The sequence below is a fragment of the Canis lupus genome, chromosome 11 (assembly GCF_048164855.1).
Source record: "Canis lupus baileyi chromosome 11, mCanLup2.hap1, whole genome shotgun sequence".
In the NCBI taxonomy this organism is placed as follows: domain Eukaryota; kingdom Metazoa; phylum Chordata; class Mammalia; order Carnivora; family Canidae; genus Canis; species Canis lupus.
The window spans coordinates 10,692,374-10,706,514 of record NC_132848.1 but is presented as its reverse complement, the minus strand read 5'-3'; the positions used below and the strand labels follow the sequence as shown (position 1 = coordinate 10,706,514).

The following is a 14,141-nucleotide window of genomic DNA, read 5'->3' as shown; positions in this document are numbered from 1 at the left end:
TAATGAAATTCATTATAAAATGTTTTAAAAATGAGATGTCTTCTTGAAAGTCAGATATATTGACATAAAATTTGGCATTATTTTTTTAAAGTACAGACCCCATTTAAAAATTCTGGCAGTGTACCTGTGGCCAAGCAAACTTTCATAAATTCCTTCACTGTATTAGTTTGCTGGGGTGCCATAACAAAGTACTACAGACTGGGTGGCTTAAATAGAAATTTACTTCCTTACAGTTCCAGAGGCTAGAAGTCTGAGACCATAGATTGGTTTCTTTTGAGATCTCTCTAGGCTGGTAGGTGGTCATCTTCTCCTTGTGGTTTTACACGGTTGTCTCTCTGTACTTGTCTGTGTCCAAATTTCCTCTACAAGGACACAAGTCATATTGGATTGGAGCCTACCCTCATTTTACCTTAATTACCTCTTTAAATACTCTGTCTCCAAATACGGTCACATTCTGTGGTACTAGGGGTTAGGACCTTGTAATAATCTGAGTATTTGTTGTCCCCCCCCAACCTCCCAATTCACATGTTGAAACTTAATGCCTAATGTGATGGTATGAGGAGGTGGGGCTTGCAGGTCATGCTTAGGTCATGAGGACAGAGCTTTCATGAATGGGATTAGTGCTTTTAAGAGGTAACCCCACAGAAATCCCTCACCCTTTCTGTCGCATGAGGTAACAGTGAAAGGACACAATCTTTGAACCAGGGAAAGATTGCCTTTAATTAGACACTGAATCTGCCAGCACCTTGATCTTGGACTTTCCAGTCTCTAGTATTTTGTTATGGCAGCCCAAATTGACTAAGGCAGACTTCATCACATGAATTTGGGCGGGGGGGTGGGGGGGGGGGCACAACTCCACCCATAACACTTGCTAAGCATCATTCCCCCTGCTCTTAATTTGAAATAAATAAGATTGCTTTAACCTCTGGTGAGTTTTAGATGTAAATGTGACTCCATCATTATCAATTAATTGATGAATACTCAATTGAATGATGCTATATTCAGGTTTAACATAGCATGGTAGGTAAGAGCATTTAAATGGGAATCCTTGCTGTGCAACCGATTATGTGACTTTTGGCAAGTTACTTATCCCTTTCTAATTAGGTCTTTTGCCTCATCTTTATATTGGGAGTCATAATACCTACCGTATTGGACTTTCATAGGATTTAATGAGATGGATGTTGTATAAACTAAGTGCTTGGTTAATGTCAGCTACTATTATTAATTCTTACTAGCAGTCCAAAGGCAGAATGTGCTGAGTTGTGACTAAAAGATACTAAATAAGCAAGAACAGATTTGATGTGTTTTTTTTTTTTTTTTTAATTTATTTATTCATGAGAGACACAGAGACCTAGACAGGAGGAGAAGCAGGCTCCCTGCGGGAAGCCCAATGCGGGACTTTATCCCAGGACCCCGGGATCCTGACCTGAGGACAAGGCAGATGCTCAACCACTGAGCCACCCAGACATCCCAGATTTAAAAAATGTAAAACAGTGCCATTCTTTTCAGTAAATTATTTTTTTGGTTTGGAAAATAGTTTCTTAAAAAATAATGCAGACAGGTAATTCATTTATCTTTTTTAAAGGACTTAAATAAATTTTTAAAAGTTGTTTTAATTTCTGATATGACAAATATAATTTCTGAGAACGTGAAGAGATCACAAGACCAAGAAGTTTGAAAACTGATGCAGACTGTCCTATTTTATCAGTGAACCATAATTATTCATACATTCTTCTGTCGAAGAATTTTTTTTTTAAGAATTTTATATGGTTCCTTTTTTACTGGCAAAATCAGTGCTGCTATGTATGTCCCAGTGTTCATAGATAGGAGTTTGCCTACATAGGGGAATATACCTAGAAGCAGAATTGCTGGATACAGACATCTTCAGTTTTTTTATAATGTGAAAATATGCGGACTCGAGAAATATTTTAAAAAGTGAAATTATCAGGACTTGGGTAGAGTGGCAACTCCACGTGCAAGGGACAAAGTATAGTCAGAGGTAGGGGGAAAACAGAGGAGTATCTGGGAACTTTTTATGGCATGTAATTTTGGGAAAGGTGCAGTGGGCTCTGTCTGCCTGCCTACATTTTTTTTTTTCTGCAGGCCTCCTCACACCTGGCTTTGATCCACTTGATGCACTTTGGCGGCTTGGTGATGTCAGCAGCCAGCTGTGGCCTTTTTTCTTTTTTTTTTTTTTTTAAGATTTCATTTATTCATGAGAGACAGGCAGAGACACAGGCAGAGGGAGAAGCAGGCTCCACACAGGATGCTGTGGGCTTTTCTCGAACAGGTGGGAACTTAGGCTCTTTTTCTTGTTCGTCCTTGTAGAGCTTTGCCTTCAAGTCCCTACCACCTAGGGTCTGGACAACATGGGGTCACCATCTGAATCCCAGAAGCCTTGGTAAAAGCCTGAGTGAGTATTCAGATTGGGAATTGCATGGGCTAGGCCTGACTGCAGAGGCCGTTGTGGCTGGTGCTTGTTGCATAGCTTGCCTTGCAGGTGGGGAACCAGCCCACTTCCAGGCAGGTATTCAATCCTGCCCACTGTGCCTCCAGTCCCAGCGGCTTCTTCCAGCTTGGTGAGGGAGCTGAAGCAATGTTCGCTGTGACTTTTGAGCCTCATCCCTCCATCAGGGGCTAACGTGTCCTGGAGCCTGTAGTTCAGTCATCATAGAGCCTATCACAGAGTGCATACTCGAATGTATGAATGAAGAAATGAATTAAGGATTTTTAAATACACTAAGACCATTTATTTTTAGAACTGCTTTTATACAAATTGATGAACATAAGTATTTTTTTTTTTTTTAAGATTTTATTCATGAGAGAGAGAGAGGCAGAAACACAGGCAGAGGGAGAAGCAGGCTCCATGCAGAGAGCCCGACGTGGGACTCGATCCCGGGAGCTGAAGGCAGGTGCTCAACCGCTGAGCCACCCAGGGTTTCCTGAGGAACATAAGTTTAAAAGTTTTTGTTTTTTTTTTTTTTTTTTTCAAAATGCAGTTTATGATTCAGTGTTTTCAAGTCTTAGTAATGCAGAATTTTGGCATATATTTAACGCCATGACATTTTCATATTAAGTTTTTTCCGGTGCCAAGTGTCTATTCAAGTCTTGGCCTGGTATGTTAAATGAGATGCAGTTCATTAGGACTATTAGTGAGCTTTCTCTAAAATGCAACGTGAACATTTTTGGGAGGGGCAGCTAAGATCTAATATATGGCTAGTTAACACATGGACATTCACTTGCTTTATAAAGGGTTAATCTTATTTAAAGAAAGCAGGTTTCTCAGGCACGCTTCTTTTTTATATACCACATTATGAGCTTTTTTTTCGGGTGCTAAAAAACCCCGATGTATTTTGAGTATAGTAATTTCCATATGACGCAAGTTTTCTTCAAGGACACAAATTTAAAGAAAAGTACACACAAATTATCTCAGAAGGAACTTTTCCCTTACCAGCAACCAGACAGGAATTTACTGGGCATCATTAAAAAAAAATTTACTGTGTTTTGGTGTGTGTTGTAAATCTCTGGAAAACGCAGCTTAGCAAACAGTAGGGCGCATGTTTGAAATTATGTAAAAATAAGGAAAGCGACCCCTTGCCGAGTCCTTCTCACGTACCCAGGATCGGTCAGCTCGTGTTGGCTTGCGTCTACGGAGCAGGAATCCCGGCTCCGACATACCTAGGAAGATGCCCCAGGACACCTGCCTGCTCCAAGGCCCACGCTGCCGGCCGGGGGTCGTAGGCAGCTCATGAATCGTTAAATCCTTCCCGGAAACATAATGCACTGTATGTTAATTGAATTTAAAGAAAATATATCTTAAGACCACAACAAAGCCTAGGCAATCCGGAGCATACGTAAAATAATACTAAGAACTGGTGTCTGTGGCCCACGTGCCCGCCCCCGGGGACAACGGCCCAGGCTCGGCCTCGGGTCTGCTCTCCACTGAGCGGCTATCAGGTGCGCGCGGGCCCGGCAGACGCAGCCTGGCCTTGACTTGGTCTCCGGGTTGGTAAAGGCTTGCTTTCGGGGACAGATGTGAATGAAGCGCGCGTGCCGGTCGGTCGTGCCTCTTACGGCGCCGCTGGGGAGTTCGGGCGACCGGCACCGGCGTCCGCCGCGGGCGGGGACGTGCAGCTCGGCTCCGAGCCCCCGCCTGCAGCAGCCCGCGGCCTGCAGACCGCCGGGACCCCACGGCGCACGCGCCCAGCGGAAGGAGGAAGTGCGTCTGCGTCAGCGCCAGCCTCCGGGAGACCCCGCCCCTCGGCGCGCCCCGGGGCATCTTGGCTCCCGGCGTGCCCTGCGCCGCCCGGGACTGCCGGGAGCGCGCGCAGAGAGGCGTCCCGGAAGGCGGAAGTGCGGCGGCTTCCGGTCGGCGTGGCCGTGCGCGCGGTGACCGGCCTCCGAGTGTCCCGGTGAGTCCTGTGCTGCCCGCGCCCGGTGGGGGGGGGTCTCGTCGCGGGCCTGGGCCGTGTAGGGGCGGGGCGGGGACCGGCGCCTCCTGCGCTCTCGGTGGTGGCCCTCGGGCTCCGTGCGACGTGGGGCCCTCCTGTGTCGGTCGTCTCGCCCGGGCGAGCCCGGGGCCGCGGCGTGGTTTGCCGCAGCCGTCCCGGCCCTGGCCCGTCGAAGCGCTGCGTCGTTGCCGACGGGGGAGCACACTGAGGGGTCAGCTGGCGTCCCTCACCGTCCCTCCGCCCAGCGCATGCGCACTGCGTCGGGCGCCTCGGTCGCCGAGGCCGGAAAGCGCTCCGCGCCTTCAGGTCGTAACACCTACTGAGAAGGGAGCGGGAGGGTAAGGGTGATGGGGCGGTGGGACGGGGGCCAGGGAAGCCCTCTCCCAGGAGGGAAGGGAGGAGCAGGCGCGACGGACACCGCCGGGCACAGGAGCCTAAGTGCGCAGGCTGTGCACTTGTGAATTTTTTTCTTTTCTTTTTTTTTTTTTTTCCCCAAAATCGTGCCTTGATGTTTTCTGTAAGTGCTCGGTTGTGTGTAATGTATTGCATTTTATTTATTTACTTATTTATTTTTAAATGTTTTTGATCCCTCAGAGGGGGAAGAGTTCAGTCTTGATTTGCCTTTCTGAGGGAAAAAAACAAAACAAAAACAAAACTTTGACCATGGCAAGAGCATTCCTGATAATATAAAAAGCCACACTGAGAAAAGCTGAAAGTTCATCTTTGCTTTGTCTTCCAGTTTTGTCCACAGTGAGTGGTGCCGTTATGAACTTTACTTTGCCCACCACAACCTCTTCCATGAAACTTTTTTTTTTTAAGATTTTATTTATTTATTCATGAGAGACACAGAGAGAGGCAGAGACACAGGCAGAGGGAGAAGCAGGCTCCATGCAGGAAGTCTGATGTGGGATTTGATCCCGGGACTCCAGGATCACCCCTGGGCTGAAGGCAGGCACCAAACCACTGAGCCACCCAGGGATCCCCAAAAGTTCTGATTACATAATTTTTACCCTAACCCTCGAGGCAGAGACAGGCAGAGGGAGAAGCAGGCTCCCTGCAGGGAGCCTGACCTGGGACTCGATCGCGGGACCCCAGGATCACACCCTGGGCTGAAGGCAGATGCTAAACCCCTGAGCCACCCAGGCTGCCCCATAATGTAGTTTTTGACATATGTATACAAAGATCCATCAGCACAATCAAGATAATGTAAATCTCTCCCAAAAGCCTTCCTCCAAACTTTTTATAATCCCTATAATCCCCTCTTCTCAAATCCCCACTCTGTCCCTAGGTTGTCACTGATTGAACTTTTTTCAGATGTAAATGGTACTTGGGGATGAGATGGAGCTTGGAGCATGTGGTGAGACCTAGTTGAAGGAAGCAGGGCTAGGGCACAGATACCCATGTAGATCATGACTATGAGGTGGGATGTCATTAAAGAATTCCATGAAAGAATGGAAAGCTCTTAAGTTTTTAAAAGTTCACACTACGAGCACCTGGGTGGCCTAGTTGGTTAAGCATCCGACTCTTAATTTCAGCTCAGGTCGTGATCTCAGGAGGTTGAGCCCTGCATCAGGCTCCACACTCAGTATGGAGCCTGTTAAGATTCTCTCTCTCCCTGTGCCCCTCCCCCTGCTGGCGCACTCAGTCTCTCTTTAAAATATATATATAAATATATATAAATTAAAAAATATATATATTTTAAAGATGTTACTTATTTAATAGAGAAAAAGTAAAAGCAGAAGGGGCAACAGGCAGGGGGAGAAGCAGACTCCCTGCTGAGGGAGGAAGCCCGATGTGGGGCTCGATTCCAAGACTATTCCAAGATGATGGGATCATGACCTGAGCCGAAGGCAGATGCTTAATTGACTAAGCCACCCAGGTGCCCCAGCACAAAAAAAAATTTTTATAGCTTGGGCTAACCGCCTTGTGGAGGATTTAGGGCTGGAGCTAACAGGTGAGGAATAGCAGGATGGAAATAAGACAAGTTTAAAGTAACTAGATTGAACTGAGGGGAGGACAATGAGGAAGACGGGTGGGATGTCCTATAGGCTTGGAGGAAATCGAGTTTTAAAATATTTATTAAAAAAAATATATATATATTTATAAAAACATGTTGGGGGCGCCTGGGTGGCTCAGTCAGCTAAGTCAGACTCTTGATCTTAGCTCAGGTCTTGATCTCAGAGTCCTGAGCTCGAGCCCCACGTGGAGCCTACCTAAAAAAATACAAATAAAACCATTTTGTGATTTGTAAGTTGTTGCATGAATGTAAGGTGATGATGCTCTTTGCATCTGGGGGTAAGTCAGATTCCTTCATCTTGTGTGGAAACCCCAGGAGCTTTCAGAGTTGGCTTGACTTAGAGTTTGCCAGTGACCACAGGGAGTTTGATTTTGTGCTCTCATTATTTACTGGCTGTATAGGCCATGTTGATCCTCACATACTTTGTTCATTATACCATCGTAAATCATAAACAGAGTGAACAATTTGCCCTTCCATCGGTTTGTGTTTTGTTTTTTTTGTGTGTGTGTTTTGTTTTGTTTCTGTTTTTTTTTAAGAAGGTTTTTTTTTTTTTAATTTTTATTTATTTATGATAGTCACAGAGAGAGAGAGAGAGAGGCAGAGACATAGGCAGAGGGAGAAGCAGGCTCCATACACCAGGAGCCCGATGTGGGATTCGATCCCGGGTCTCCAGGATCGCGCCCTGGGCCAAAGGCAGGCGCCAAACCGCTACGCCACCCAGGGATCCCTCGGTTTGTGTTTTGTACTGATAACTTTTGACCGGGTTTTCCAAGGACTTGCCCTTCTTTTTTTAATAGTAAATTTTTTTGCTTTTGTATATGTATTTCTGCTAGCTTTCCAGGTAACATGGCTAAAAGCTTACGGAGTAAGTGGAAAAGGAAGATGCGTGCGGAAAAGAGAAAAAAGAATGCCCCAAAGGAACTCAGCAGACTAAAGAGTATTCTTAAAATGGATAGTGATGTTTTAATGAAAGATGTTCAAGAGATAGCCACCGTGGTGGTACCCAAACATTGTCAAGAGCAAACTCAGTGTGTAGTACAAGATGAAAAAGGTGAGTTTATGTGCTTCGTTTTAAAAATAATAATTCTATTCATTTCCTTTTGTGACTCTTTTTCCCTTTTTTGACTATCCTCCGTTCTTTCCTGCACATACTTCCCTATGAACCTCCTGCCATGTCCATATAATTCTTTGAAGGCTTAGAGTGCTGCTAGAGATTCTGTGCTAAACTATTTATTTATTTACTTATTTATTTTAAAGATTTCATTTATTTATTCATGAGGGACACAGAGAAGCAGAGACACAGGCAGAGGGAGAAGCAGGCTCCCTGCAGGGAGACCGATTTCGGGACTCGATCCCAGGACTCCAGGACGACGCCCTGGGTGGAAGGCAGACAGACGCTCAACCACTGAGTCCCCCAGGTGTCCCTGTGCTAAACTATTTTAAAGCCGGTTCATGTGAATAGGCATATTCTGAGCTACTCTGAGTGTGCCTTTGGTGCTTATACAATATCCTGAGTGCCTCAGAAATAGATAGTACAACAGGAGTAGACAAATGTAGATGTAGCCTCATTGGGAAGGTACAGTATTCAGTTAGGGACTAGGCAAGATAGATCTCTCTTCATTTTATCTTTCACAAGATCTAGTTCCCATTCAAAGAATCCTTATATGCCACTAAGTTATTTTCCTGAAAAATCAAGGTTTTCCTATATGTGATTTTGAAAGATTCTAGGTATCTCTGTCGTAATCACAGTCTAAAGTTGGAGGCCTGTATGTTACTAGCTTCAGCACAGGAAAAGACTCATTGGTTTTCACATCCTCATAGAACAGTTTGGCAGCAAACTGAAATAAGCGTACATAATAATCAGACTCTTAAAATAGAAGTATATTTGTGTGGTGTTCAGTGCAAGGAAGAGAGTGGTGATCCTCAGTCTCGCAATCCTAGATACTTTCCCTCTTGCTGATATTCCCTCAAAGGTCAGTTCCTCCCCTTGTGTTCTGAATCTTCTCCATTCCCAGGGGCTGTACTCACGCATCCTGCTTATCGGTCTCTCTTCTCCACTGGGTCATTCAAACAGGATAAATGTGTTCTGGAATGTCCATTCTCAAAAACCAAAAACAAAAAAACCATGTCTACATGTTTCCCCTTATTTCGTTTCTTTCAACTGACTACCCAGTTTCTTAAGCTTCAAACCTAGTAGTTACTTTGATCTCTCTCATCTCCCACTTCTAAACCATTAGCACATCTTGAATCTTTTATTTTTTTTTTTAAATTTTTTATTTATTTATGATAGTCACACACACACACACAGAGAGAGAGAGAGAGAGAGAGGCAGAGACACAGGCAGAGGGAGAAGCAGGCTCCATGCACCGGAAGCCCGACGTGGGATTCGATCCCGGGTCCCCAGGATCGCGCCCTGGGCCAAAGGCAGGTGCCAAACCGCTGCGCCACCTAGGGATCCCCACATCTTGAATATCTCCAAAATAGAGCAGGAATCTGTCCATTTTCCTCCTCCTTTCATGTTTTCACTTTTTTTTTCATGTTTTCACTTTAAAATGACCATTATCTCTTGCTCAAACCAAGGTAGTAGCCTTTTTATTTTTCTCTTCCCCTCTTGCTCCCTTTCAGTTAATTTTTGACATACCAACTGGTACAATATCTTTGGAATATTTGGCAAATTATGTTATTCTCTTGCTTAAAACATCTCATTGTCTTTCCGTGTTCTCATCAAAGCCTACCTACCAGGTCCTACTTAACCTGGTTCCATACTTCTTTAAAAAAAGCCACTTAACACAGCTGCAGCTGTTATGCACCTTTGTTATGCTCCCTTCAACAGAACATTGTAAGCTCCGTGACAGCAAGGAGCACACTTGGACCACTATATCCCCAGAACCTACAACAGTATCTAAAATAATCATTCAGGGATGTCTGGGTGGTTCAGTGGTTGAGTGTCTGCCTTTGGCTCAGGTCGTGATCCCAGGGTCCTGGGATCAAGTCCCACACTGGGCTCCCCACAGGAAGCCTGCTTCTCCCTCTGCCTGTGTCTCTGCCTCTCTCTCTATGTCTCTCATGGATAAATAAATAAAATATATTTAAAAAAATAAAAATAATCATTCAACAACTAGTTATTCAATGGCTAATATATAGCAGGCACTATCCTACGTGCTGAGGAAACAATGGTAAATATCAGAGAAATGGCCTCCATGTTGATGGGATTTACATCATATCAGAGGAGACCAAAAGTAACCAAATAAACGAATTAATATAATGTCAGGTCAGGTAGTAGAGATCATGGAAGACTTCGTATACCCTTGTGAGTTACCTGGGAGAGACATTCTGGGCATATCCTTCATAGCCCGGTTGACCCAGCTTCCTGCCAGGTCTTCTATTTAGTGGAGCTGGATCTTTGTTATCTGGATAATCCAGTGTTACCTGGATAAAGAGTGGCAGCTCAGTGTATATCCGGGTTTTTCTTTCTTTTTAATATACTTCTGTTTTTAAGTAAACTACACCCCCAACGTGGGGTTCAAACCCACGACCCCAAGGTGAAGAATCCCATGATCTACCACCTGAACCAGCCAGGAGCCCCTATATCCAGGTTTTCTTTTCTTTTTCTTTTTTTTAAGTTTTGATTTAAGTAATCTCTACCCCCAGCATGGGGCTTGAACTCAGGATCCTGAGATCAAGAGTCACATGCTTCTCCCACTGAGCCAGCCCAGCACCCCTGTCCAGGTTTTTCATTGTCATCTGCCCATTTCTGCTATCACAAGCTTGTTGCTTACTACTGCACTTCCTTAGACGTGGCCAGCCATTCCTAATAGTTGATTTGCTTCTACGGCCTATCCATTAAAAGTGTGGTTGCACTTAATAGGCTCACCTGTCTTATTTAGCTTAAGAAAGCACTTAATCTGAGAAATGTTCTTATAACTCACATGTGCTCACAGCTATACACTCATTCTTCATGCAGTAGCTCAAACCCGTATATCCTAGATGTTTTCTGTTTAACTTTTATTATTCCAAAGATGGACACTCGTGACATTCTTCAGAAAGTTTCTAAGTGGGACACCCAGGTGGCTCAGTGGTTGAGCATCTGCCTTTGGCCCAGGGCATGATCCTGGGGTCCTGGGATGAGTCCCACATCAGGCTCCCTGTGTGGAGCCTGCTTCTCCCTCTGCCTGTGATCTGCCTCTCTCTCTCTCTCTCTGTGTCTCTCAGGAATAAATGAATAAAAAGAAAGTTTCTTAGTGACCAAATAGATGACATCTCTAGTTCCTCACAAAACTTCTTGTATCTTTCATGGTTTAGGAATACCTGGGAGCGTGTCCATTGAATGTGCTGTGAGTTTTCAGTGTTAGTCAAAGAACATTCTACAGGAAAAGGATTTGTTCCTTTTGTAGTTTCAGACGACTTTCAATTCTGATGTTCTCATTGCATTAACACGCTTTTTCACAAGATTGTTTCTTCATTCATGAACATTAATAGTTTTCCATCTTTTATTCAGATGACATGAAAATGGAGACTGAAATTAAGAGAAACAAAAAGAGCCTTCTAGACCAGCATGGACAGTACCCCATATGGATGAACCAGAGGCAAAGGAAAAGGCTAAAGGCAAAGCGAGAAAAAGGGAAGGGGAAAAGCAAAGCCAAAGCAGCAAAGGCAGCGAAGGGTTTGGCTTGGTAGACTCTTAAACACCTGAAAAATCCTACGCGGGACTGGTCTTTGATTAGAATGTATACACGGATTTCAACTTCACCAAATGAAAACTTGGTTTCCGTATTTAACTTGGCCTTGCTCTTCAATACAAACCCAACTTAACTCCTCAAATTTGTTTTGGGAGCTTGAATAAAATATTTTTTTGATGAATGAAAGCTACACTGATATTTTAACTGGATGCTGTCCATTGTGCAGGGATTCTCAGACATCACTATTCTATCAAGTGCTATTGTGGTTGTAACTGGTCTTAGTAAAGATTTCTAAAAGAAGATATACTGACACGTTTGAGGTAATTCTGGTTTAGAGAAAACTTTTACACAATTTAAAGTATAAAGTCGGGATCCCTGGGTGGCGCAACCGTTTGGCGCCTGCCTTTGGCCCAGGGCGCGATCCTGGAGACCCAGGATCGAATCCCACATCAGGCTCCCAGTGCATGGAGCCTGCTTCTCCCTCTGCCTGTGTCTCTGCCTCTCTCTCTCTCTCTCTGTGACTATCATAAATAAATAAAAAAAAATAAAAAAATAAAAAATAAAGTATAAAGTCAGTGGATCTTTTAAATACTACTTGTTTGGAGTTTTGATTTTGTTTAATTGAGAATAAAAGATATTTTGTCTAGATCTTGAAGAGCTTTTTCTTTTATCTATCCTTAAGGCTTTCTAGTAGTAGAGAAGACCACCTTCCTCAATTAAATTGTTAAAAAAAAATCTTAAGGTTTTTGGTAGAATATTAACATCTACAAATTGGTATGCTCCATCTTTTTAGGAGTTAGAACATCCTGGGAACTAGTTCAGTGTTCTTTAGTTTTTATCTGATGTAGCCAGCCTAACATAACACAGTATTCCCCAGAGTATGTTTCTCAGAATCCATTTTTCTGAATGCAGGGTGAGAAATACATTTCATACGTCAATTTGGGAAATGGTGCATGCTTGAAGATCCACAAAAAGTATTAATTAGCTCAGCATAGTGTTCTAGAGATCTAACAGTAAAAAAACCTATTCAACTTTGACTCTTTCAAACTAGTGTTCTGAAGAAAAATATACTGTTGGAACTGCTGGTAAGATGCAATGCTTTTCGTTAAGTCCATCTTGCTACAGTTCACTAATTTCACTCTTAAATTTATTTATTTAAAAGATTTTATTTATTTGAAAGATAGTGACAGAGCACAATTGGGCAGGAAAGGGAGAAGAAGCAGGTTCCCCACTGAGCAGGGAGCCCAATACAGGGCTCTATCCCAGGACCCCAAGATCATGATATGAGCCCAAGGCAGATTGATGCTAAGCCAGCTGAGCTCCCTTACATTTATTTTTGTTAAGCAATTTAAACTTTGTATTCCCTCTGCAATTTTACTGTAGTTCTGTTCTGTTACATGTTCATCTGTTAACTATCCTTATATGTTCACTGGTATACATCGGGTCCCTATTGTGTGCTAGGAACTTTTCGTGCACAGGACCTAAGGAAGGAGACTGAGGAGGTTTTGACCTTACGGGCATCTACTCACAAGAGGCTGTTAGCTTCAGAGGAAAATCAAGTTAAAAGTGAAAATCTATTTGAATAAGGTCACTTAAGTCATCAAGTCACAGATTTATGGCAGGCACAGTGCTAGGCTGTGACACCATACAGAGAGAAGTAGGAGGACATGACCTCTAAGTCTTTAAGGAGATGTGATTCTGTAAAATTTCATACCAATAAAATATTAAAATTATGTAATAGACTTGTCAGTTTACTCAGTGATTAGTTCACCTAAAGCCTGGTGGATAATTTTTAAATACTTAAAATTGTTTTCTCAAAAGAACCTGATAGAAAATAGTTGGAAAATAAATGTTATCCATGGCCTTTTTTTGCTTTCTGGTCTAGTTATGAACTACAGATAGTTTGTGAGGAAAAAGCAAATACATAAATGTGTATCCGTGAAACAAAGTTGCTAACATGAAGCCAGTGACCATATCAGCCTAAATGTACTAGGTTACTTACTTTTTATTCCATCATAGGAATTGACTGCATTAGTGATGTTGCATAGTTGGTGCTTACCTAAAATGTAGCAGCACTGGCCGGTATTTGGTAGCTGGATTTTCTTTGAGATCAGAGGCCAGTGCCAGGGATATGGTCATGTTCTCTTTGGCTGATAACTTCTAATTTGACACCAATGATGAGCTTTGAGCTCTCATCCAAGGCCTCCATGTTAGGATGCTCATGTAACGTATGTCCAGTTATGATACTGGTCTATTCAGGATTTTGCTTAACAAAACACTGTTGAAATGCTTACTTGGGAAACATGCTCTCAAATGTCCGATGGCCTCTCAAAAAGATGGCTTTTTTTTTTTTTTTTTTTTTTTAAGATTTATTCATGAGAGACACTGAGAGAGAGAGGCAGAGACACAGGCAGAGGGAGAAGCAGGCTCCATGCAGGAGCCCAACATGGGACTCAATCCCGGGACTCCAGGATCACACCCTGGGCTGAAGGCAGATGTTCAACTGCTGAGCCACCCAGGGATCCCAAAAAGATGGCTATTAAAGAGAAATTGCCTTGCACTGGTGTAACGGGTCTCTGAGGCCTCCTGAACTATACTGCCAGCAAGATCTTCCCACCTCCAAAGTTTGGCAGGGAATTTAGACTGACATTCCAAAATGAATGCAGGGGTACAGTCACTTCTTTGTTGCTTTATTCTTTAAGGTCATACATTTAGTGTAGCATAGTCTTTTAATCTTTTAAGTGATTCGCTTATCTTTTTGAAATTTGTAGTTTACTTAACTCATGTTTCCCAGAGAATCGTAAAACCACCAGATGGAGCTCACGCTAAGCACCAAATAATTTTTGGGATTAAGAGTGGGCTAAAAACACAGTAGGAATTGAATATGACATTCTATTTTTGTTTTTTAAGAAATTAAATTTTAAAATAAGGACAATCAAGATCATTTTCATTTATTTGTTATTAAATAGGCCTTGGTCTATGTTATTTAATCCT

At 43.2% G+C, this 14,141-nt stretch overlaps 1 protein-coding gene across 1 annotated transcript; it reads left to right on the top strand.

The window, feature by feature from the left end:
• The first annotated feature begins 4,258 nt into the window (after positions 1–4,258).
• LLPH (LLP homolog, long-term synaptic facilitation factor) lies at positions 4,259–11,795 on the top strand. The gene is made up of 3 exons (XM_072843152.1): positions 4,259–4,412; positions 7,302–7,519; positions 10,967–11,795. Exons 2-3 carry the CDS (start codon positions 7,315–7,317, stop codon positions 11,143–11,145), a joined length of 384 nt encoding a protein of 127 aa, XP_072699253.1. The 5' UTR covers positions 4,259–4,412; positions 7,302–7,314; the 3' UTR covers positions 11,146–11,795.
• The last annotated feature ends 2,346 nt before the right edge of the window (positions 11,796–14,141 follow it).